Source organism: Poecile atricapillus, chromosome 4, assembly GCF_030490865.1.
Source record: "Poecile atricapillus isolate bPoeAtr1 chromosome 4, bPoeAtr1.hap1, whole genome shotgun sequence".
NCBI classification, from domain to species: Eukaryota; Metazoa; Chordata; class Aves; order Passeriformes; family Paridae; genus Poecile; species Poecile atricapillus.
This window is the reverse complement of record NC_081252.1, coordinates 3786683-3812232: the sequence shown is the minus strand read 5'-3', so window position 1 is coordinate 3812232 and position 25550 is coordinate 3786683. Positions and strand designations below refer to the sequence as shown.

At 41.1% G+C, this 25550-nt stretch overlaps 1 protein-coding gene across 5 annotated transcripts; it reads left to right on the top strand.

Moving 5' to 3' along the window:
- Positions 1-5: 5 nt before the first annotated feature.
- On the top strand, positions 6-22663 carry LARP7 (La ribonucleoprotein 7, transcriptional regulator). 5 transcript variants are annotated; one of them, XM_058838466.1, is made up of 14 exons: positions 6-167; positions 934-1032; positions 3649-3857; positions 4890-4990; positions 5099-5182; positions 7272-7436; positions 7933-8041; positions 8649-9023; positions 9585-9714; positions 12158-12306; positions 13091-13209; positions 15542-15701; positions 17689-17780; positions 22231-22663. In XM_058838466.1, the coding sequence occupies exons 3-14, from the start codon at positions 3650-3652 to the stop codon at positions 22309-22311; spliced, it is 1773 nt and encodes a 590-aa protein (XP_058694449.1). In that variant the 5' UTR covers positions 6-167; positions 934-1032; position 3649; the 3' UTR covers positions 22312-22663. The 5 variants fall into 5 exon arrangements, with proteins under 5 accessions (XP_058694449.1, XP_058694447.1, XP_058694446.1 ...); XM_058838465.1 differs by lacking the exons at positions 6-167; positions 934-1032 and adding exons at positions 336-533; positions 644-711; XM_058838464.1 differs by lacking the exon at positions 934-1032.
- The last annotated feature ends 2887 nt before the right edge of the window (positions 22664-25550 follow it).

The following is a 25550-nucleotide window of genomic DNA, read 5'->3' as shown; positions in this document are numbered from 1 at the left end:
CCCCCACCCCGGTCCTCCTTCTTCTTCTTCTCCTCTTTGGCAAGCGGGACAGCGGGCAGCGCGTGGCGGCGGGATTGCGGAGGACGGTGGCGGAGGCGGAGTCGCGGACGGGCCGGGCGGAGGCGAAGCGAAGGGGTGTGTGCCCGCGGCGGCGGCGGCCGCAGCAGGTCGGTGGCCGGGAGAGGAGGGGCTGTGGGGTTGCCGGTTGCAGCGGTGGCGGCGCAGACAGGGGGCGCTGTCGGCCCCTCAGCGGCTTTCCCGCCGCCCGCGCGCGGAGCCCCCCCCCCGCCCCCCCCCATCCGCCCCCGCGCGCTCCCCTCACGGCCGGGGCGAGGGGGTGGCGTCGGTCCCCTCAGGGCATCGCTGCCCGCCGGCATCACACTGTGGCCCTGACCCATCCTTTGCCCGCCCTTGGGCATCCTCCTCTTTCTCCTCTCCCCGTGCCCGCTGCTCCCGACGCGTGTGGCGCCTTCCTGAGGGCTCGTCTCTGCCCCCGGGGCGCTGAGGTGGCTTTGCCCGCAAGTGATGCACAGGTGAATTGTTCTGCGTGGTGTCGTGTCTTGACGCCTCGTGTTGGGGCCGAGGGACTCGTGCTGAGGGGGCTTTGGGCCCCTCAGACTTAGTCTGTGCTTGTTTTTTTAAGTGTTACGTCGCTGAGATTTGTGTGTCGCTACAGCAGCAGCACCTGCAGTGGTCAGTACCTGTGCAGTGGTAAGTGTGTGGTGGTCAGGCTTGAAAGGATAACTCAGGGCTAGAAAAATCTATCTCACGTTGTAGTCTGCCCCTTGTTTCAAGGGTAAAGAAGGTGAGGTTGTCCTACAGTTTTCCAGTGTTTTTGGTTTAGTGCAGCAGCTACCAGGGCAGCAGAATGCTTGGTTTTTGTGACCACTTCCCCTCTACTATTGATTACTTACTCCTGTTTTCCTCCAGCAGCTCTGCTGCTTGTTCAGTTCCCTGATCACCCGGTTTTCCCAACGGAGAAGAACCAGAAATAAGTTCTCAGGTCTTAAAATTCAGTTCTGTGTTTTGGAGGTGAGATACTGGGAGGTGAAGGAGTTGGGCTGCCCTTTTGGTGTCATACAGGTGAATCCACCTAGTCAGAGGCTGCTACTGGCATATATTTTAATTATAACCACAGAATCGCTCATGTTGGAAAAGACCTCTGAGATCGAGTCCACCCTTTGACTGATCACTACCTTGTCAACCAGACCATGGCACTAAGGCCCACATCCAGTCCTGACACAAATAAATGCACTTTGCACCTCCTGAGGTGACAAGAGGCAAGGGCACAAGCAGCACACAGGGATCTATCTCCCTGTGTGTGGGAACAGATTTAACACTCAGCACTGTCAAGTGGAAGCAAAGCCTTTTCTGTCTGTGGCCACACCAGTTTAATGAAATCCATCAAATGCTTTAAAACTGCGTTTAAAATAATGCATTGGTTTAATTGAGTAAAATGGCAGGGGGAAAGCGGAATTTGCTCTGGTTTTAGGTTAAGAAATTTGTGCTGGCCCCCATGTGTTAACTCATGTCCCTTGTTACCTCACTTTGGGTAGAGAGATGAGGCAGGGCAGGAACTTCACCCTGAAGCTCTGCCTGTGTCTGAATTGGTGTAAAACCGTTTCAGGATGTGTCTTTTAAAGCAGTTTCAGGTTTGATGAATACCTGCATTTATTCTGCAGTACATGCCTAGGGCTGCCCCTGACTCTACAAAAGCATTTTCATAGTACATAAAATATTTTGAATTCTTTTTTCTCCCTCATCCCCTTTTGGCCCATTTTAATGTTTAAAATACCGCAAGCAGACAAACAAACATTTGCATCAGTGCTTAAAAGAATAAAGTATATTTTATATCTGCACCCTGTTTCTTCCAGACCTTGTATTACAGTTGAATTTTATTATATTTTCCAGATGTTGATAATAACAGAAACTGAGGTTGGATATGGGTTAGCACTGATATCTTTAATTTTTATCGGGCCTAGAGAATTTTCTATAGATGAGTGTGGTGCTGTGTTATTTTGATTTGCATTATCTTTGCTTTCCTAAAGCTCCTTGCCCCGTTTAATGGTTCCTTCTTTTCTGGTTTCACTCTGGCACACAGAGGCACTGCGATTTTATTGCTTTTGAGGAGACCTTTGCTTTATCAGTGTGAAGTTTTAACCCTGCTTTTGCTTTTCTCTGATTTTGTTTATCAAAGTAGTGCTGGTAGTGTGAGAGTTGACATGTGAAAAATACAGGCTGCCTTACACCCGGGCATGTGGAGGTTGCTGCATTAATTGCTTGGATTCTTGTCTACTTAGTAATAGTTGATATTTGCTCTGACTCTGGAGGAGCTTGTTCCTCAAAGCTTCATTTCTAAAACATAAAGTGAGAGGGAGGCCTGGAATGCAGCGTGCAGCTGCTTTTCTTCTAGCTTGAATGAGAACCCCTCTTCTGGGAAGCAAATCCCAGAGCTGAGCAATTCAAAATGCCTCTTAAAACAAGTCTGTGGTGTTCATGGGCCACACTAACATGTTGGTGTGGTCCCCTAATGCTGCTCAGCCACCACAGATAATCCATAATGCCATTTTACTGAATTTCTGAAGCACCTCAGTGCAGCCCTCAGCTGAGCTGCATGTATTGTCTGCTGGTTATTAACACAAAAAAAAAAATCACTTGCTGAAGGGCTTGAGCGGAGCTTGAACTTGCTGAGCGGTTTTACCTGGCTAATCTTGCCAAGGTAACTGCTGACCTTTCACTGTCTTGAGTCGTCAGCTCACGGCAGGGGGGGAAAAACTGATCTCCGGCTGAGGAAGCCTGATTTGCACAATAATTTGGGGACCATTTCCATTTCGCCATCCTGTTGTCGAGGTGGGCTTCCTCTCTGATGGCTGTGCTCTCCTTTCCCTCTCTGCTGCCTTGGCAGAGCGCTGAGAAGTCTTTCATATGGTGATTGCGACATTAATTACTTTAATTTTTGTGTTAATTGAATTTTCCAAAAGCTCTCTGCTTCTGGCAGCGTTGCCTTGTTTCGCTGGTGTGAAATGAGGTAGTGATGTGGTGACTGGCAGTTCTCAGCTACAGCGAGCTGAATCGTGGACAAAAGAGACAGATTGATGCGTTAAAACAGTTTTATATTTTTCAAGACGAATCTGTATGTGAAGTCACTTGGTTGTAGTTAATGTTTATTTTCCAGGGGCCTGTTCTGGAGCTCTGGCAGACCTGGGTTGGCCATTAGAGACACTTTACTGACTTCCTGCTCTCAGGCAGGGCCTTGGTAGCTGATGGGAGTGAGTGGTTTGTGTTTTTGACATAATAAAGATAATTTTTTAAAAACTAACCTTTGTGCTCCCAGGTCTGCCGTGATCAAGGTTTACACGAGGTTAGTTTCTGAAGTGTGTAGCGCTCCTGGGTTTTGCATCTGATTTTTCTAATCGTTTGTACTGTGAGTTCAGGGGAGTAGAGAAAAAATTATCTATATTTTTCAGTTCTTAGAAAAACATCTTTATGAGGAGGGAAACTACCTGCTTTTCAGCTTTAGTTGTTGTAGACACTTTTTAGCAAGTAACTTGTTTGTCTGGTACCAGGGCAGAGGATTAAACAAGAACATTTACTTCTTGAAATAAGACTTTTGTGTTTTTAAAACGATACATATGTCACATTTGATAGAATGACGGGGATGGAGACTGAAACAGCGAGAGACAAAGCCATGGAAGAAGAAAGCACTGAGCAGAAAAAGGAAAGAGAGAAGAAGAAGAGGTCCAGAGTTAAACAGGTGCTGGCAGATATAGCCAAGCAAGTGGATTTCTGGTTTGGTGATGTTAACCTCCACAAAGACAGATTTCTTCGAGAACAAATAGAGAAGTCCAGAGATGGGTGTAAGTTTATTTTCGGTATATTTCAGCAGACACTTAGGTTTCACTTTGTTCTTCCCTGTACTGCTGGCAACAGTGACAGGTTATTTTGAGGTGCATGTCTTCTCCTGAGAAAGGCAAGAGTGCCATGCAAATCAGCATCAGCAGCTCAGGAGGCAGAACTGGTAGTAGATTTTTAAAATCTTATTTGCTCTTTCTCTTCTCCTGTCTTATCAGCCCTAAGATAAAGACATCTGCCAGGGTAGGACTGACTGAGTGGGAGACCTGATTTTCTTTTTCCATTTTTGTATAATTTTAAGAACAAGCCATGAAACAAGAGTCATTTTGCCCTCAGAGGTACTGGACTTGTTTTGCAGGGTAGATAGATGCAGAGATTAAAATGTCACACAGATATGTTGTTAAGCATAGGAATTTTATCACTTTTCTCTCTACAAGTTTGATGAGAAATTGTGATTTTGCTGGTAGGGTTACTGTGAGTTCCTTCAGACAATTTTTTATGTGGTTGTTTGGACTTTTCTGAAGGCCCCCTTAAATAATTAATCAAATAATGAATAAGTAAAATGCACCCTACATTTTCTAGAGATACTAGAAATGTCTAGATTTTTATTAAGACTGGTGCTAGATAATTTTCTGTCAAGGTTTTAGCGGCCTGTCTGGTTGAAACTGAGGTGCAAGCTGGGGCTCTGTGTTGGCAGCACTGGGTTAAACACTCGATGAGTACTTGAAGAAGAGGCATGTTTTCAATGCAAATTGTTTTTGTGCTGTAAAACTGCAACAGAAAGGGGGGGTTTCTTCCTTTCTTTTCAAAGACAACAGTTATCAGTGGGGAGGAAAAAGAGCAAAATTCCTTTGATAAAGGCTGGCATGGAAGAAAATTAAATTTGGGTGTACTTAAAACTTAAATTTTGATAGTAAGAAATTTCTGTTAATCCTTGGTTAAATACTACACTTAGATTGTTGCAGATTGTTTCACAAGAAAACAAGTGGAGTAGAATACATCACCTGATTTCATAATTACACTTTTTTTTCCCCTAGATGTTGACATATCACTTCTTGTTTCTTTCAACAAAATGAAAAAATTGACTACTGACGGGAAGCTGATCGCTCGGGCAGTTAAAAGTTCATCTGTTGTAGAGGTATTTACCATCTCACCCTTCTGTATTTGCTGGTGCTGGAAAAGTACTGGTGGGGTGCTGAAGTAAGCAGTCATCTCATGGAAAATGCTTATTTCTCCCTGCTTTCAGTTGGACTTGGAAGGAACCAGGATCAGGAGACGCCAACCTCTGGGCGAGCGCCCAAAGGACGTGGACAGCCGGACTGTCTATGTGGTAAGGCTGGACTTGTGTGTGTCCCTGCCTGTTTGTTCCTAGCTCTGCAACCTCCATTCGTGCATCAGGATTTTCCTTGGCTGCTGCCAATTGTGCAGCAAAGGTAAAAGAAATTAATTAAGCAAAAGGCAGGTGAGCAAGAGCTGAGAGCGACTGTGGAAAGAAAGGGCTTCATTTGGTGCAGGGATTTCTTGTGCCAGCTTAAATTGTTGTAAATGCCGAGCCAAGAGCTGCTTCCCAGGCTGAAAAGGTGCAATTTCATTGCACTGAGCTATTCATGTGTTCACTGGGCTTTTTTAATGCCATCAGAGGAGCACCGGTGGAATTAAGAAATATTTACTAATTACATTAACTGTAGTTAAAGCTTTCTAATAACGACTAAATTAGCTTCATCAAACAGGATCTAGTTGCATTCCCAAGTTTATCAGGGTACTTTAAACAGCATTATCTGTTTATAAGATCTGTTACTGCAAGTGCCTCTGGTTTTGTACCCACAAACACCATTCTTTTAAAGGCAAGACTATATCTGAAAAATTTTAACTGTCCTCCTAATAGCACACTGTCCCATGGCTACCTTGATACTGGAGTGACTGCTTAATTTAAATGAAAATAGCTTGTGCTGATGGGATAAGTCTGCATCTCACCATGGTATTTCAGCTCTGTCAGAGAGAAACTGTTACACTGTGGTGCCAACCAAGTGGTAGATTGCAAAGAAATCTGATGCTTTGCTTGTTTAAACCCTGGGCAATTTTATTTACTAGATTTGAAGGCACTGTGGAATTTGCTTTGTCTCTATTTGCTTTTTATGGCAATTTTTGCTATGTACCTGTAGCTATTAGCAGCTGGGTTAGTATTTTCCAGACAGCACTGAGTTTTCTGTGATAGACACACAATAATCATGGCCAAAATGCTAGCCCATCTAGATAACGAGGTACTGAATTGCTCTGAGGATTTCTTCCTTAACAGAGGCCTAGAAAAGGTGGCTGGTTTTTGTTTTTTTAAATACAATGTGCCAGACATAATATTTTCCTTACACGATTACAGGGACTGCTTAGAATTCTGAAATACTTTGTCTATATCATTTTTGGATAAGATATTCTAAGTCATGAGCTACATTGTCTATACAGAGCTGAAGTGTGTGGCCAAATGTTTTGTAAATAGCTGGTATGTGGCATTGGGGAGAGTAGAAATAGTCCAAGTGTTGGTAAGTAAAATTTTTCTGGAATAATCTGACTTTTTTACATGCTCTACCACAGACTTCACTGTTATACTATTAAAACTTGGAAAAAAAACTTAACTGGCTTTTCAACTTAGAGCCAAACCGTAACAAAATGTTTTTCTGAGGATGGCAAAATTTATGGAAAACTGAATGTGATAAGTGTTTCCCTACAAGGAGAACCTTTTAGTGCAGTAACTCGTCGTGAAAACAAAATGAAGTAGTGCCAACGCTGTTGTTGTTTAGGCATGAATTTGAGAGTGGGATTTTAAAATGTTCTGTTGGGTCTAGTGAGAAATCACTGTGACATGATTTCTGTTTGACTGGGGAGGGGAAATGCTGAATTCAGACACCGTATCTGCAAGCTGCCAAAACTGATGTTGCTATATTAAGGACTTTATAGAAATAAAAATCAGCCAATTTTGTCACCCAAGAAGCTGTCTGAAAGCTTTTGCTCATCTGATGAATTAAGCTCTAACTGCTAAACTTGAAAAGATGGGTTACTGGTAAAAATTTTATCGGTAGTGACTCTTTACTGGCCTGCAGGAATTCTTTCTGTGATAATTGTCTGCATTACCACCAACTGAAAAAAATAGCTTTGTGCTTTGCAGAGGGTAGTTTGGGGCAAACCAGTCTGGCATGTGCTCCTAGGTTTTAAATTTACCAAGAGGTTTTATGTTGCAGAGATCCAGCTGCAGGTGAGCTCCTGGTATCTGTCATGTGAACAAGATAAGCATCTAAATTAAATATATCATGTGTTTGTTACAGGTTTATGAATAATTAGAGATCTGTTCTCAGGTCTCTTTTTAACACCTGGATATTTTGCCTCTGAACGTTTTCTCATGAAACTTCCATATTTTTCTTCTCCTTTAGGAGCTGCTTCCCAAAAACGTCAATCACAGTTGGATTGAGCGGGTGTTTGGGAAGTGTGGCAATGTAGTTTACGTCAGTATCCCCCGGTATAAAAGTACTGGGGATCCAAAGGGCTTTGCTTTTGTGGAATTTGAAACTAAAGAACAGGCAGAGAAAGCCATTGAGGTGAGTGCTGGTGCCTCTGCTGCTGACACTGCTCCTGGTGTCACGTTGTGATATGGACTGTGTGCTCTTTACTAGGTCACCCACTGAATCTTAGAGAAATTCCAAAAATATCACCATTTAAAAGCTTCACTTAACAGGAGTTAGCTCCTCTTTCCTGCTCCCAGACCTACAGTCAGTGCCACAATTCTTTAGAGATTGAATTCTATTAATAACCTGAAGACTTAGAAATATAATGGCTTTTTTTTTTCTTTGTAAGTAATTTGATGGGCCACTCTTGGCATCTTTTACAGGAAGAAATCTCTGTGTAATAATAAATGGTGTTTAAATTTCATCGAGTAAGCACGGTCATACCTAATTTTCTGTGTTAAAATGTGATTTGAAAGAATTTATATATTTATATATGTGATGAGGATTGCTGGTTTTAACTTGAATGCAGAGTCTTTCAAGAAAGTATGATTTTTATGGTGTTATGTGGTTCTCAATTTACTTCTTATAGTTTTTAAATAATCCACCGGAAGAAGCACCACGGAAACCTGGGATCTTCCCCAAAACTGTAAAGAATAAACCAGTTCCTACACTGAATTCAAGTGACACCACTGTAGTAGGTAAGTGTTACTGAATTACTGGGATAATTACAAGGAAGTGTAATTAAGTTATTTGGATCAGTTTTATGCTCAGCTTCTGAAGAAAAAGGTCTCATCTGCTGTGTTACTGCAGTTTAATTTCATGTGTCTTAAAAGCTTTTAATAAAAGCAATTCATGTTGCTGTTTTTGGCCAGCATGGGCTTAAGTATGAAAAATCTACTGTAATTTACAAACCAGTATCACAGATTATGTTGCAATTTCACCACTAAAACATTTTCCCTCATTTCTGGTGGTGTAATACAGTTTCCCAGGCTCCAGACACCCTCCCATATTTTTTATAAGACTAATGATAAATCACATTAATATTCCTCACAATTATCACCAGTTCTTTGTTATACCAGCAGCTTCTAGGAAATGAAATCAAAACAACAGTTTTCAAACCCTGCTTAACCTCTGAGATTTTTTCCTCTTCTTAAAACACCCAGGCAAAACTTTGTGTCCATGTCTTGCATCTCTTCCATAGATTAGCAACCCAGTTTATCATGTGTGCTGCTTTGATTGTTTATCCTAATAATCTAATCTAGTATTTAATCGTGGGCAGTTTTAAATATTGTGTTTTTAATCCAGAAGAGAAGAAAAAGAAGAAAAAGAAGAAATCCAAAATCAAGAAAGAGAGCAATGCGCAGGCAGCTGCAGAGCCAAAGGAATCAAACACTAACGCTGCAACAGAGGCAGTTCCCAAGTCTAAAAGACACAGGACACCATCAGAGTGCTCTGAGATGGAGGGAACTGAGACTCCCAAGCAGCCCTCCAAAAGGGAGAAAAGGAAATGGGACAGAACAGAGAGCTCAGAGGTAACCTGGGAAAGCAGGCCAGGAAAGAGAAAAAGAACCACCTCGGGAGATGGTGAGACATCAGCTCCAAAAGTTAAGAAAACTGCTGAAAAAGATGAAGTTGAAACAGTAAAAGAAGAAACAAGAGAAGCCCCAAAAGATTCCAATGGTGAAAATTCTTGCCTCTTTTTATTATGATTTCTATTGCATGAATGAAATTGTAGATAAACCTTAAGGATAAGGGGTGATGGGCTGGATATGGTGGAAGCATTAGATCAGTTTGGGCATATTGGTGTTCCCTGCAGTTAAAATGAAACCGGGTAAGGAGTCACTCACACAGGGAATGAGGAAGAGCTTGCAACACCAAAGTAGGGAAATCTAATCAAAAGCCAAAATAGTTCAAAGAAGTTGATATCAATAGAAGCCGAGTGAAGTAAAGTATGGGTTAAACAGACAGCCTGGGCAAATGGAGACAGCACAGGAATCTAGATAAATAAATTACAATACAAAAGGGAAAAGGTAATGATCCATTTGTTCCATGAGATAAGAAAAGCTGCATTGAAATGAGATTTGGTGTGTGAAGCAAAGTAAACTTGGGTAGTAGTCAATGAAATGGACTAGAAGTAGTTAATTCAAAGAACTGGTAGATATTGAATGTGATTTTATTGCAATGACACTTAACTTATCCCTACTTGAGTTAAATGTTCTAATTTGAACTGTTTTAATGTAGAAGTTTCTGCAGAAGAAGACAAAGACAAAAAAGACACATCCCTTTCCAAGTCTAAAAGGAAACACAAGAAAAAGCACAAAGAAAGACACAAAATGGGTGAAGAAGTTATTCCCCTCAGGGTACTCTCCAAGTAGGTGACATAAATTACCTTTCTTTCTGTTCTCTGTGATATCAGTGATTTGATTTTTTTGATCAATAGAAGTGGGAAGTGCTTGGCTGGCTTTGTAAAGGGACCTCCTAAACGAGAGACCAATGCTAACAAAATCCCCCCCCGAGTTTTTCCATTTGTCACACTTAGAAAACCCAGAGGTTTTACATACAAGCTTTAATCTCGTTTTGTGTTGGACCTCTAGTTTTGTTTATAATTTGCTACAAATTCACTATACCTCGGGGATATTGTACATAACTGTTGCTTTGTGGTACCCAAATTTTTAATGTTTGTCAAGTGTATGTTCAGGTTTTTCTGCAGTATGCAGTTTATTTTTCACTTGGAGGAAAAACACATGTTTTGTATACTTTATTGACATCTCATTACTGAAAAAAAAAAATATTTATTTAAAACCTTTGAAATAATTTATTCTTTAAGATTTTGGTATGTCTGACAGTCCATCACCATTGCTAAAGTGCAATTCCAATTTTTATACAACAGAGTTGCATATTAGCAACAGTATTAGCCTGTAGCAAGTAGATGAAAGTACCAGAGTCTGAGTCTTCATTGCTTGATGTGTGGAGTTCTGCCAGCCTTATAATCCAAAATTGATGGGCTTTTAGGAGTCACCACAACTAAAACATGGAAGCACTTACTTTTTAGGCATCCAGCAAGTACCTCCATGTTAAAGTAGAGGGGGTCCTCGCCGCCTTGAGCTGCAAAATCGTGATGTAGAAACACGTTTTTTCGTAATTTGATACATTCCCAGAGGAAAGTGTTGCATTTTAAAGGATTCACCACCACTAAAACATGGAAGCACTTACTATTGTGAGCCAAAGCAAGCACATCCACATTGAAGTTGTGGGGGTCCTTACGGGGAGAAATTACATAAAATTGAAACAAAGATGCAGTAATAAAAAACATACATGCACATTTCCTTTAAGAAGCCTTTGAAGATTAGGATCCACCGCCACTGAAACATGGAAGCACTTACTTTTGTAGGCAGCAGGTACCTCCATGTTAAAGCAAAGGGAGACCTTTAAAATTAAAAATCGCTTCAAATGAACTTTAGCCACCTAGATTTTAGCTCTTGGAGAAGATGTGCTCACAGCTCAACTTCTTTTTCCCGGATCTAAAAATCTTGAAGATGTCAAAATCTTAAACTGAAGTACAGGCCCAAAAAAAAAAATTAAAAAATAGATATAATCCCGGATGGTGTTTCAGGATTCACCTCTACTAAAACATGGAAGCACTTACTTTTTCTATATCGCAGAAAGCACCTCCATGTTAAAGTAAAAGGGGTCCACATTAAAAAAAAATAAAAACAAAGGTTATCGACGAAGCTTGTCCTCTGCCGTCGGCATTCTGAGCAAACTGCAACAAACACAAAGAGTTTTGGTTAACAGTTATTCAATGGTAGCAAAGCGGTAAAATGTTTAAAGAGTGTAAGCATTGCAAATACTTGCCTGACTCATTCCCCACGGTCTCCTCTTCCTCAGTGGCAACTCACAGGGGTTCTCCTTGAGCTTGTATTTATACCAAACCTTGCTATGGGATGGTGTTGCCTTTTTTATCTCCAAGAATCATTACGTGGGTCTTTTGTTATTTTAATGCCTTTGCTCTGTTGAGAATGTATGATCCTGGGTGAGTCTGGATGCTTTTTTGAAGTATACAGTTGTCACTGTTAACAGCTAAAACCATTACCACAAGATATCCTCCTCTTTAAAAATCCTCTATCAGCTTGTTTGATAGCACAGATTAGGGTAACAATGAGTCGTTCTCACAGTGGCACTGCGGGCATTGTGTTGCTGTGGAGCAAAGCTCTAGCTGTTTGCAGAAACATCTCCATGTTAAATGTATGTAAATATATAAATTGCTTCCATGGGGGGGTATTTTTTAACCAAAGTGCATTTGAATGGTAAGGAATGTCCTTATCTCGCTGGGTTTTTGGTGAGTTTAACCAACTGTTGATTTTCCATCAGTGATTTTTTTCTAGAAAATGAATGACTGATTCTTAATGTAGTGACACAGGAGCGGTTCACTGAACTAATTCAGTGAATTAAGAGTTCACTGTCTCTGAATTAACTCTGAGTTTGTTGTCTGTGCTCTGTGTAGTTCCAGTGGAACACACAGTTCACCAAACTCTTCCCTATGCTTTCTGAATATTTAAGGCAAATTTGAAAGCCAGTCTGTAGGAATGATAGGTTGATGTTGTTGGAACTCTGTGAAGCAAAGTCATGGGAAAGTGAGTTAGGGACAAACATGAGTTTGACCAAAGTGCAGGGAGATCTCCAGTGGCAGAATGGTCTGCACTGTTCACCAAGTCCACTTAAAGCTGTTTGTAACATGTTAAATTACTTTTAAGTTTCTAAACATCAGTTTCTCGTTTGCAACTGACATCCTGTGTCTGTGTTGTTGCTTTTAGGACTGAATGGATGGATTTGAAGCAAGAATATTTGGCCCTGCAGAAAGCCAGTATGGCTTCCTTAAAGAAAACCATGTCTCAAATCAAACCTGAGCCTGTAGGAGAGATGGAGACGGAATCTGGTGTGCAGAAATCTGAAAATGGCAAAAGTAATCCTGGGTTTTGTCTTTTTAGTGTTTCTTGTATGCAAACAGAAGTGGTGCAAGACCCTGATCTTGCAGAAACACTGCCTCAAGGTTTTATTTTGTAAAATGCTGCTGTTTTCTCAAAAGCCAGATTGTAAAAGTAACCCCCTCCCTGTATTTAAGGCAGATTTGGGACTAAGGAGTTATAAGTAAATACTGAAGTGATTTCAGCATGTTTCAGTAGCACTTCCCAAGCTTACAAAAATATTTAGGTAATTGTAATTATAAAGCCTCAGAGAGGTAAATCAATAATCAGCTTTCTTTGGTGCTGCAGCTTGGGCCTGACCTGCTTGGGTTTACCTGTATCAGAGGTATTGAAATTCTATCTTCATAATTAAATTTCTACCTTTTTTTTTTTTTTTTCAGGTTTAGAATTCTTTCCTTTATTTGCTCTGAGTACTCTGAGCTTCTCTTCACTAACGTCAACACTGATGTTCCAATGGCCCCCTCACCATGTTTTTAATCACTTTAAAACTGCGGGGTTACTATTGGTACAATATAAAATTTCTTTATAGGAAGGACCCTATGGACTCTAAAAATTTCTCCTAAGACTTTTACTTGAAGCTGTTTTTTTTACTAGAATTGACTCAAACCTATGCACAATCTTAAACCTTTGTTTAATAAACCTCAGTCTGCAGTAACAGTGATTGATGCTTCTATGCTTTCATAATGTCCTAATTTTTTTCGACCTAATAAATGTAAAAACTTTTTTCTGTTTTCCCCCCCACCCTGTTTTTAACTTGACCAGCCACCGGTGAAGATTGTGCCCCTCCCGCCAAGGCCAACACAATGGGGCCTCAGTTTGTCAGCGGAGTAATTGTGAAGATCATTAGCACCGAGCCCCTGCCGGGCAGGAAGCAGATCAAGGTAATGCCTTTGTAACCTCAGGGTAGCTGTTAGCCTTTCCTCTTACCCTGCCCCCCAAATGTTTGAATATGGAAGACCATTTCACCCAGTCTCACTGATTTTTTTTTTTTTTCCTCATCTATTTGGCCAGTAGCTGAGTACAAATTCTCTTTAATATCTGTTAATGGCAAATTTTTCAATGGCAGAATAGGGTAAAGGAGGCTGTCTCAAAGTAAAACCGAGCCTTTAGTGTGCTTGGAGCAATGTCAAGTTTATAATGAAAATATTGAGGAGAATAAGCAATGCTTTAGTGCTTTCCAGTTTAAAAAAAAAAGGAGCTGGATGCAGTGTTCTGCATTTGTCACTGTGCCAGTCATCCTGACAAGAGAGCTATAAAAGTGTACCTGTGGGGATTTTTAAAAGTTTATGGTGTTTTTATCATTAACGGGAATTTGGGGGCAGGAAAATGCTCTTTGCATGAGAAACCAATTTTCTTTATTTCAGAAAGAATTTTACAATGACAAAACCTCCACTTCAGCGAGAGTGACAGCAGTGGAACTTGTTGATTCAGTCTCTCTTTTCCAACTGCAAGCACTCGTTTTTCTCGATTTAAAAAGCGGTTAGATACCTTCAGTTTTGTGTGATGACACAAACCAAAAGTTACACACATCATTTCTTTTTAAGGAAAATACCAGTTTTAAGCTGCATCCTTTTGAAATTGAAATATTAAGAGTTTTCCAAAGGAAATAACAGGCGTTTTCCAGATCCTGAATTTTCCGTTCATGTCACGCAGGACATTTTCTTTCCCAAATTACACTTTAGGATGAGTAACAGCTGGAAAGAATTTGAACAACTTCAACTCAGGTTGGTGCATGTTTCCAGCCTACTCAAGACAGTGAGGGAATGGTTTAAAATTCGAGTTTTGATGCTGTTTATCAAACATTTCTAACTAGGAAAGCCATTTTGAGTCATCGGCTGCTTGCAAGCGTGTGAGGCTTGCTTGGTGTGTACATGAACCTAAACAACATGAGAGCCTCTGTCACTGAAAACCCTCATCTCACTGGTGCTGGGCTTTCAGAAGTTTGTGTCACACCTTGATACGCTGTGGGCAGCAGAAAAGTTTAGCTTAAACAGCAGAAATCTTAAATTCTTTTGATATTTCTTTTCTTTTGGGTTTTTTTTTGTTTTTGTTTTTGCTGGCCATACTGGTTGCATACTGGAAGGCAGAAGTGCAGCCAGACCTGGCTTTGCTGGCTTACCAGGCTATCAGTTGCAGCAAACTGCCACTGAGCAGTGCTGCCAGGGCTTTTTTCCCCTCAGACTTCCAAACTGACCTGCATTTCTCGTTGTATGGAAACAATTACGCATGCCACACAACTTGGAAAGGTCTTTGAAGTGTAGTTTAAATATTATTTTGATGTTTTAATTTTACACTTCACTGCTTCCCTATTTTGCCCTTAAGGTGCTCCTCAAAGCTAGTAACTTTTGCCAGCTCCAGCAAACTCTGTTTTAGTTTTGCATGAAATGATGACTTTGGGATAAGAGAATAAGGCTTGAAAGTAGCTTTTGTCAGCTCTCAAATGATCTTAACAGTGTTGTCACTTAATTTTTGTTTTGTTTTAAGGCTGCCCTTGGTAGTGGAGGGTTAAAAGCAGTGTGTGATTGCTGAATAGAAGCATCTTACTTGAGCTGCCTGCTGTGAACAAAATTGACTAGGAATGTGTGGTCCTACTTAATTTCCCTAACAGCAGGAATTACAAGTGAAGTACTTCATCTGCAAGAGCGTTTGTGACTCTTCTCCCTTCAGCTGTCAGTGAAAATTTTCAGGCAGAGGTCACTTCATAAATATAGAGTTGTTTTACTACTGCTCCTTTCTCAAATAGTCTGCCATGCATGAACTTGCTCTTGTACATTTAATGTGTAGAATCAAGTTTGATATTTTTCTGTTAGGCTGAGATCTATCAACGTTATAGTACACTGTTTTTACTTTTGAAAAAAATCAGATGCAGTGTTGAAATAAATGGGCGATGCTCCATTAGTAAAATGATACCCTAGCATTTCCAGGAATTACTGCTGTAAATTGTTAATGGGAGGGGAGGATGAGAGATAGATGGCTAAATGTTGCAGGCTCATCAATCAGAACTCAGTTATAACCTTCTTAGGAAAAAATGTCAATTCAAAACCCTTTGACAAGAGGTTGATCGATTAAATGACCAAGTTCAGTTGCTGCCTCCTACTTCATGACCTTTTTGAAAATGTTAATGACCTCCAAATGGAATGGTCAAAAGTCACTCTTTTTAAGTTCTCTTTTTGAAGGCTGATTTATGGTGTGTGTTGTCTCATGCTCTGACAGGATGCTCTGGCAGTGCTGGCTGAGGTGGCTTATGTTGACATGCTGGAGGGAGACACCGAATGTCACGTCCGTTTTAAGACTCCTGAGGATGCACAGACTGTCATGAAATCATACAAAGAAATACAGATCAAAAACAACTGGAAATTCGAAGTTCTCACTGGTAAGACTTCTTTTTTTCATGGAAGTATGGGAAAAGCCTTAATTAGTGTGGAAGGGGTAGTTTCTGGTGAATTTATGGATATATTTAGGTAACTCAGGAGAAGAAGATTGTGTGTTTAGTTGTTTTTTTTTTTTTAATGAGAGTCTTCTTATTTTGCACTTACTGTGAAATTGATAAAACTAAAAGGGATTTTATGCCATCATTCGGAGCAAAATTAAGATTTTTGCTTGCTGTTACAAGCTTAATTCTGTTCTTTTTAGATGGATATGCTTCACTTTCAATGGCAAAGGAGTGTAGAACTTAATTCACATTTCAGCTTTATGAATAGAACATTCTGATAATGCACAAGAATTTTAAAGGGAGACATTCTTGAAAATACCGAGCATATGTGTGAAATGACATGGCAAGGATCTAACAGCATGGATACCCTGAAAGTGGGTTTAGCACTCACCTACTAATTGATCTTTATTTTTCAGGAAGTTGAATAATTTAGGCCAGAACAAGAAGGGTTCTTAGGGGCTCTACTTTTCAACTTGATTATTTTAATGTGTGTTATTTCATTCTGAAATTACTGTGCTGTTCTAAATTTGTATCTCGTATTAGACTGGATTAGTTTGGCAAGTGTGGAGAAGCCTCTTTGTGGGACTGAGGGATAGAAAAAAGAGAAAGTCTGTCCAACTTGGTGTATTCATAAAACTTTTGTATTTGAGAGATGCACCAAAAATTGTAAATATGGGGATGAAAAAACAAACAACAGGTTAAACAATCAATTTGAGACTGCCTCATCTGTATTTAAATATTTTACCCCACTCCTGCCTAAATTGTCATTTAGGACCCAGTCTCGTGGGTGCAGGGATGTAGATGCCAGTTAAGGATTGCAGGAGGAGAAGCTTTGATGGAAGCATTAACCTTCATGATCACATCAAAGTTAATTGAAGTTTGAGACTCAGTGAGTGCTGCTAATGTCATTTGGAGACAGATTTGTCTCCTGTGTGCTCTGTGTTTCAGGGGTCTAGAAATAACCTCAAATTTTGTGTTCTACAGCTTCCTGCTCTGTGTCTGTTTGTTTGTCTCTGGTTTTGTATCCTTTCATGAGAGTATAGTAGGAGATTAGGAGTAAGTACTACATTCTAGGAGCATTCCATTCATAGTCTTAAGATTTATTTTTTTTTTCTAACTGGCTCATTGAAATGAGAATGGAAAAGCTTTCCAGGAATGCACAAGGGACTCACAGTAAAGGTTTTTGTTTTTCTCGGTGGCAGAAGGTGAGAGATGAAAAGGAAAGAATCTTTAATGCTTTCTACAGCAGGGACTAAAGATTTCCCAGTAGTATTTTACTCTTCAGGATTTGACTTTAAGTATCTTCAGCTTTGGCATTTGGCAAGATGGTAAAGCATCTGTGATCATGTTTAGAAGCTAACTTTTGGAGGAATCTTTTCGGAGATCCTTCAGAAACTTCCCTGTGGCTGAAGGTGAGCCCTGTGATCGTGCAAAATGATATCACAGAATTCCCATTCTGATAATTACACCACAAACCAGAAGGAGGCAGAAGGTGGCAAAGCAGCTGCTGAGAAAAGCTGCAGAATTTTTTGCTTTTGTATTGCTATCCATGTCCAGATATTCCTGACAGCTCTTGAAGTCCCCAGGCAATGGTTTTGATGAAACACAATAGTCTCAGTTGTTCTTACAGTTAATTACCTTTTTTTCCCTCCTGTTTGGTAGTTGTTTAAAATGTATCAGAGGTTGAGTACATCAGTAAATCAAAGTGGTCTGCCTGTGTTGTGGTCAAACTTGAGCTAAAATTCAGCTCCTTTTGCTGATGACAGGTAGAGAGCAATTCCATATGGCTTCTGTGGACAGGAAATTTAAGACTACTGGCCAAGTACTTGTTGGGTTTCCCTAACAGGTATTTTCATCTTAGGAAGGGTTTCACCCACTTCTCGTGGCTAGGTTTATTGACATTCCTCGATGTTAATTTCCCCCCAAGGTGACCATGAACAACGTTACTGGCAGAAGATTTTGGTGGACAGGCAAGCTAAGCTGAACCAGCCTCGGGAGAAGAAGCGGGGTACTGAGAAGGTAACTGCAAATCACAGCCACACTGTTTCTGCATTGTTCCATGTCTTTTGATACTCTGTGTGTTTAATTCTGTTTAATCACTTCCCACTGACTTGGCAGCAGGGTTTTACAGCCACAAAGTAGAGATTGTGGTTGTCCTGCTCCAGCTGACAAGAGCAGGGCTTGTCATTCCAGGGACAATTGGAGAAAGTTAAGTCCATGACTAAAGGCCTGAACTTAATTTGTAAGCTGGATTTCTTTTGAAACCCTGTCTGGATGAGCTCATTAATAACTTAAGTAGTCTTGATGTGCTCTGGTGAAATTAAGTCTAGTGCTACGCTCTCAAATCTCCAGTTCTAACCCAGAAAATCATTTTCTTGAGAATGAATCTCATTTCCCCTCACAGTGAACACAGTTTTATTCGTGCTGTGGCGAATGCTGCTGTGTTCCCAGAGTGTCCAGGAGCAGAGTGACCTCTCTGACCCAGCCAAATCTGAGTGCTGCTGCAAGCATCCATAGCTGTACAGCTTCCAGTTCCAAACTGGGAGATTGCAGCCTTCTCCTCCCTGTGCCTGTGGGGCTGCAGCTTCCAGGGAGTGTTGCAATGAACTTGCAGGCTGCAGCCTCTACTCCAGCTCCAGCAGATCCTTCCAGGCATGAAGGGTTCCTTGATTAAGCCAGTCAGATCCCTGACTTGACAGAGAGGAGCCAGAGAGTATTTCACAGACATTTTATTGCCAGGTTTGCTTCACACATACTCCAGATAAGGTTTCTGAGTTGGCTTTAGCCTGAATTTTTTTTTGCTGTGGCTTGCAAAACTTCAGAATCATCTGACCTTAATTATTTGTTGTTGACTTTGGAGACTCTTTGTTTCCTGGATGCTTGGAAAAAGTACTGTCCCATATGAAATAGAAAATAAATATTTCATTGACCTAAAGGAACAGCAGTCATACAGGTCAAAACCTTATCTTGTACAAGGCGTATTTTGCATGTCTTATCCTGTTTGTGTGAGTGTTCTTTCAGAGATCCTGCAGACAAATAAGTTTTTTTTTAAACAAAGATGTGCATAAAGAATTTGCCCAAAGGTCTAATTTAATTTCCTTAAAAGCCTAAAAACGGCATTGATTCGAGCCATTATTTAATATGAGCAAAAAACAAATTTGAAAACTACTGCTTTACAACATTTTTCTGATTGCTGCCAGGTTGTTGGGTTTTTTTAATGTACTTTTACTTTTTTAAACCAAAAGTGCCAGTGAGACCTTTGACTTGAATTTTGACAGTAGGAGCCCTTGCTCTCAAGTTTCTCTCCTTCATCTTTTGAAGATTGGTATTTGTTGACCAAGCTGGTGTAAATTGGGCAGTAATGTACCTCAGCTAGGCTTGCAAATACAAACTGTCTCAGCTCTGCCTAACAATGGCAGCACAAGGATGCAAAGTCCAGCTCCTTCCCCCTGCCCATCACCTTGCCACACAGGGAGGTGTGAACTTCAAAGCCAGGGAATTCTATTTAAATGCTAAGGCTGTTAAGCAAAACATCAAGACAAGAATGCCTCGCTGCAGTCAGTAAGTCTTAACCCCTTCCCTACTTTTTGACATGCTGTATTGCCTAAATGCTGATAAAAAAATAATTTTCTGTTCATTAATATTTTCCCGTTGGAAATTTTTTTACTTTAGTACTTCCAAGGTGATTTCTTTTGAAGGCTTCAAAGGTATAAAAAAGTAATATAATACTTGATAACTGAACATCTTGAGTAAAATGTGCCATTAATGTGCCCTTCCTGTCAAGGTCTATTCTGTTAATAACGTTTTGAAATCCCTTACAGGATTTCAAAGTGGAGCTTTTTGCCGGTTAGCTGCTTTATGCTTGGAATTAAGGCATCTTATATTTTCTTTGAATCAGGGTTGAAATGGATGGACTGCATCCCATCACAGGCATCACACAACGTTTGAGTTGAGGCAGTTTGAGATTCCTCTTTTCCATGTCTTCTAAAAAGTCCAGGCCTACTTGACTTTCCTCAGGATAAGGGTTAAGGATCACTGCAGCAGATGGCTGGTGGGGGGCCCAAAACCAAAGCAAGTGGTAAAGATTTCACTTCCTCTGGCATAGTTCCTATAATAAACCAGATGTCCAAAAGAGATAGGATATCCCAAGATTCCTCTGAAAAGGCCTGGCCATCCTTTGGAGTGAAAAAGTGTCTTTCCCCCGGCCCTGGGTAGATTGTCACCTCTCTGCTTCCCTCTGCTGCCCCTTCCCAATCCATCTTCCCTTTTGTCTGTTTAACTGCCTGATAAAACCCACGCCGGTGATTTACTGATACAGATGGAAAACTTCCAGCCAGAACTGCTTTTTAGGGCAGTGCCACTTGATTCAGACCTAAAGCAATTCATCAGTCTGTAGCCTTAAACTCCAGACCGATTGGAGTCTCTGGCTGCCAAAGCCAAGGCGTGAGTGCCTGCAAGCTTCCTGCTTGGATCCTCATCTCCTGGGGGGAGGTGCTGCTGAACCTCGTTTGCACCTTGGACCCCCTTCCACAGGGGGAAGGAGGAAGTTTAAGAGGGTGGGAGGGGTGGTGGATGTGAAAGGCATTTGGCAAGGGAGTGAGAATTGAGTATTTGTCAAGGGCGGAATAATTTGCAGTGGAAAAGAAGAGGATGGTGGGAATGTCTGGGCACAGCCCACTCTCCTGATGCTGCCTGGGGCTCATCTGTGTCCTTGCAAGACTGAGCCTGTCTGTGGCCCGTGGGACAGCTCCCACTCCAGAAGACATTTCCCTGTTTCTGTGACCCTGGTATCCATGGAATGGCTGGATCCCTGGCTGGATTCAGGAGCAGCGGTGTGCTTTTACATAGGAGCTGCTACTGGGCTGATGAGCTAGAAATGGAAATCCTTGAGGCCTCTTGCAAATTCTGGAATGGGATTTAACACTCAGAGCTTCCCTTCCCGTGTTTGTAATTCTCCATCCCATATGTCGAAGGAATAAACCACCATCCTCTGTTTCCTCTTAGGGTTGAACTATTTTAAAATGGGCTTTTTTAGGCACCAGAAAATAAAAGTTAGCAATCTTCAGGTCAGTTTTATTGCTGGAAACTGGTTGGGAAGTCAAATCCTGACTGCCACAGTGAGTGTGGCAGCACAACATGCACCTCCGTGCTGTGTGCAGGACTTGGCCGTATGCAGAACTAATAAATAATTTGATTTGTATGTGAAAGTGTTCAAATCTGGCACGTTGGACTGCCTGGGGTGCAAGTTCCCCATAACACCAGCTAATACAGTTGAGTAGTGCCCAGCAGAGAAGTTGCTGTGGGTTTTTGTTTGGGTTTTCTGTTTTGTTTTGTTTTTGGTGGTGATTGGGTTTTTAGGGCTTTTTGTTTGTTTGGGCTTTTTTTCGGGTTTTTTTTTGGGGGGGTTGTGATTTTGGACTTTTTGGGGGGTTTTGAGGGTATTTTTTCTTTGTTTTTTTGCTGGTGTTTTTATGTGTATTTTTGTGTTATGTGTGAGTGCATTTTTGTGTGGTTTCTCATGTTTGTGGCTCCTGGTATGTGTGGTTTTGTGTGTATTGGGATGGGTTTTGTTGGTTCTGTACATGCCTTTGACTGTTTTTTGTGGGATTTAGGGGTTTTATATGTATTTTTAATGGTCTTCTTGTACTGGAGCTTAGGGGTTGTTTTGAGAGGCTTGGGAGAGTTTTGGTAATTCTTTTCATGCCGGTATTTTTTGGCATAATTTCAGGGTTTTGGTGTTTTTTAGTGGTTTTGGGTTTTTTCTATTATTTTTAGGGAAGCTGCTTTTTTGCAGGGGGGAGTTCTGAGTTCTGTATGTGCATTTGAGAATGTTCACGTGTTGGATTCTGTGGGGTTTTTATGGGCCTTTAGGTGTGGTTTTGTGTTGATTTGTGGGTTTTGCGGTTTCAGTTTGTGGTTTCTTTATGTTCTTGTATGGGTTTTAGAGGTTTTGTGGTTTCTGTGCGTGTTCTTATGTGAATCTGTGATTTCAGTGTGAATGTTTTTGCCTGGGTTTGGGGTTTTTTTGTGGCATGTGGGTTTTGTGTGTGTTTTCAGTGTGTTTGTATATTTGTTCATGTGTGGATTTATGAGGGTTCTTTATTTTTTGTGTGGTTTTCCTGTGCTGTGGTTTTTCTTGAGTGGGTTCATGTAAAGTTTCTGTGGTGTGCTGGGGATTTGTGGGGTTTTTTCTTGTTTAAAATACCACAATATTCATAAAGTACTTTTTTATTTTTTTTGGGTGATTTAGCCTTGTTTTTTGTACATCAGTAGCAAAACTAATCTAATAAAAGGATAGAGTTCTTTAACTTCCTGCATGAGGCTGTATTTTAGGATTTTGAAATTGCAATTTCAATGTCTTCAACCATGTTGGGAGGAAAGGGGGATAGAATATATCCCTGACTGTAAAGTCAAATCCTAACAATATAGTTTTCCCTCTAATTTTCCCCATCGTTTTCCCTGCCTGCAGTTGATTGCCAAAGCTGAAAGGATGCGACTGGAGAAGACTCAACAGACAAGCAAACACATTCGATTCACTGATGACAACTAACCAGGGTTGATGGTGAGCTTGGAAGTGAACTGTAGGTATTCCAAACAAAACCAAATCCAGCCCTCACATCTGTCACTGCTTACAGCAACTAAACCCTTGGATCCATAACTGTGCAGGCTGCAAGTGTGAAGATTGGTTCTGAATCCCATTTTTAATAGGCTGAATGTTTACTGCTTCTGAGCCCTTAGGTAAAGCTTTTTGGAACATGTGTATTATGAGATCTTCCTTTAGTTCACTTCCAGTTTGTTGGGATTTTTTGTTTGGTTGGTTGGTTTTTGTTTTTGTTTTCTTTTTTGTTTGTTTTTGTATGTTTTATACACTAGGTTATAAAATAAAATGCTGGCGAATTTCAGTTGTGTATCTCTTATTCTTCCATTTGCTTTTTATGAGACTATGAATAATAAAAGTGGTAAATGCTACATAAACCTCTCTAGGCCTCTTTTTAGTCCATCAAGCTGTTACAAAATAGAGGAGAATAAGCTTCTGTTATTTTCAAGTGGGTAGGGCTGGCAGGAAATCTGCCATTGAGGAGTCCGGAAGGAAATTTACTTGTATTAATACACACTGAACTGAATTTAGACATCTTTTATTTTTTAGAAGAATCTTCAGAGGAAGAAATGGGAGTATGTTTGGTTCATCTTGTTACTCACTTACAGATAAGTGTTCAATTTGTGTAGTTCACAAGTTAGGATGGTGATTTTAACAGCTTTCAGGTATTTAATGTGAGACCAGCAATCAGAAAAAAAGGAAAATTAAACGTGAAATTGGAATTCTTCAGAAGGTTTGACTAAGTTTGCCGGTGGGGCAGGATTGAATGGAGAGGGAATAGCAGCGATCAGACTGCAGATAACAAGAATGCAGAGGGGAAGAGTGCAAGATAAGGGACCAGATTTGGGGCCTGGAGGGGAAGGGCTCGCTGATGGTTCTTGGAAATGGTGTATGGAGGATTCCTCCCAGAGGGCTGCAGGGGAAAAGCAGGAGCTAACCTGTATGCCAGGCACTCCTGTAGGATTCCTGGTTAGTCCAATTCCAGCATTTTTAATTTATTGTTATCAAATCTTTAACTCTTTTCTTAGGTGGGTGAGAGATTGGGTGACACGGAAAGGGAAAAAAATAAACCCCACAGCCTACCCTGGGTAAAATGCTTGGGATTTTGCTGCTGAAATCCATTTAAGTCAAAAATATATCTGTGTTATAAATAATTTAGGTCATAAATGATTCAGGCTTTTGATGTTTGGTGGAGAGTGGAACAGAACTGCAAAAGCGTGAGTTGGGGAGTTTTGCTCGTTTATTAATAATTCCTAACTTGAACACATAGAAGTCATCCTTCTGTTTCTTTCCATATTTATGCAGGTTAATTCCTTGCACTTAAACATCAATTTTCTCTTTCTCCTTTTCCAAACCAGTGCAGCAATCTGCTCCAGCAGGGAAGGCCAGTTGGTGTTTAATGCTTCCTGAAGGAGTTAATAACAGAATTTTTGCTACTAAATTCAGAAGTCAGGAATGGAGAGGACGGCCTAGATGTTTTTACAAAAGAAGCTTGGGTTCTCAAGCGTGCCAGAATGGTTTGTGTATTTTTCCTTTGAGTACACAATTAATTCTTTAGTGACAATTAATTGCTGCTGCTGCCTTTCCCCATCTGGTTGTTGAGTTTTACCAGCCCAAGAACTGCATCCCTAAAGCATCTTCTGTTTGACCTCTAGGAGCTTCCCACACTGACTTTTTCCCTTTTTTTTTCCCCAATAAATACATTTTACTTGGAAATTCAGTATGATACTGTAAAACTGTAGGAGTTCTTAACCTTGGAGGGGTCCTTTGTTGTTGCTGATTTTTCTGTCTCTCCGGACTGAGTGTTTTGAAGTAACATCATTACATTACCATCCATCTGCCTGGAGCAGAACCCAGCATTGATTCTGCTCTTTGTGACCCAGCACGGGGCTGAATCTGAAATTATTTTTAGCACTCATATTTTTACCTCTCTTCACGAGTTGCAGACTGTGCGTGGCAGCAGCAGGACTGGTTTTAGTGGAACACACGCCTGATACTCCAGGATTGCTGGACCTGCTGGTTTTCAGTAGCCAGTGGCCCCCACTGATCACAGTATCCCACTCACACGTACTGCTGCTACCCCACTGTCCCTTGTACCTGTCCCTGCAGAGTGGAAAAGCCTTTTTACACTTGATTTTGCACCTTTGGTTAATGTTTCTTTGATTGTTCTCATTTTACCATCACCTGGAGCAAACCTCTTCTGCCTGGTTGATTTTACACAGCTAATACTTGTGTTTTGGGGGGTTTTTCACCCTAAGATATTCACTGTACCCTAGTTTAAGTCAGACTTCAAGGCATCCTTGAAAGCCAGCAGGTAAGTAAATTATCTTTTTCTTGAGATGTTCTAAATCACATTAGGAAATTACCTTCTGATAGATGACAAAGGCACTTGCCTACCCAGGTCCCTGAAAACATAGGTCAGTGTCATAATTGCTTTCTTAACGGTACTACGGTGTCTAATGATGCCGGGCAGGATTAAATCATGGGAATAATGCTGCACAGTGCTGGAAAAATAATTAGATCAGGTATGCTTGGGTGACTTTGAGATTGCCTGAGTGAGGCAGTAGTGCAGTTATCTTAACCTACAAGGGATGGCTCTGCTGCGGATGGTGTCAGGAAGCTGCCGGTTCCCAGGAGGCTTGGCAGCACACAAGTTTCCCTTAGTTTGCAGCAGAGCCAGGCCAGCTCTTGTTGTATTCATCCCTGCCTTTGCCAGGAGCGGTGCTGACGGCATACTTGGCACTCGTAGCCGTCACCCAAGTCACACCAATGCTGGCAAAAGCGGGAGAAAACCAAGCAGCAGAAGCTGGGAAAGCTTTGCTGGCTGTTGCCAAGGTGACTGGTTTTGTGCTGGACAAACACTGCTGTGCTTTTCTTGCCTCGTGGCATTTTGAGTGGAACCAAACAAACTCCTCAAGAGGCAAAACAATTGGGAGAGGGGTGAAAGGAAGGGTCAAACCAGCTCTGGCACTTGGGAATGAGTGGTGTCTCTGTGGGCAGAGGGGCTGGCTACCTGGGGTCTCTCTCCCCTGGCCCTGTGCACTCCTTGGAGGCGGTTGGCTGCCAGGAATGCTGTTTCCAAATGTTTCCTTGCAGTGTGCAATCCTGGTGATGGGTGTGAATGAAAGCACTTGGAATGCATTGAGGAGTCCAAGTCTGATAGGAAATGCCTTCCAGTATGGTGTGATTTA

Excerpts from the sequence above, each read along its gene's own strand:
- LARP7 (XM_058838461.1), top strand. Across the intron at positions 4,991-5,098 it reads AAAGTTCATCTGTTGTAGAG|TTGGACTTGGAAGGAACCAG; the intron begins GTATTTACCATC and ends CCCTGCTTTCAG. Across the intron at positions 9,715-12,157 it reads CCCCTCAGGGTACTCTCCAA|GACTGAATGGATGGATTTGA; the intron begins GTAGGTGACATA and ends TGTTGCTTTTAG.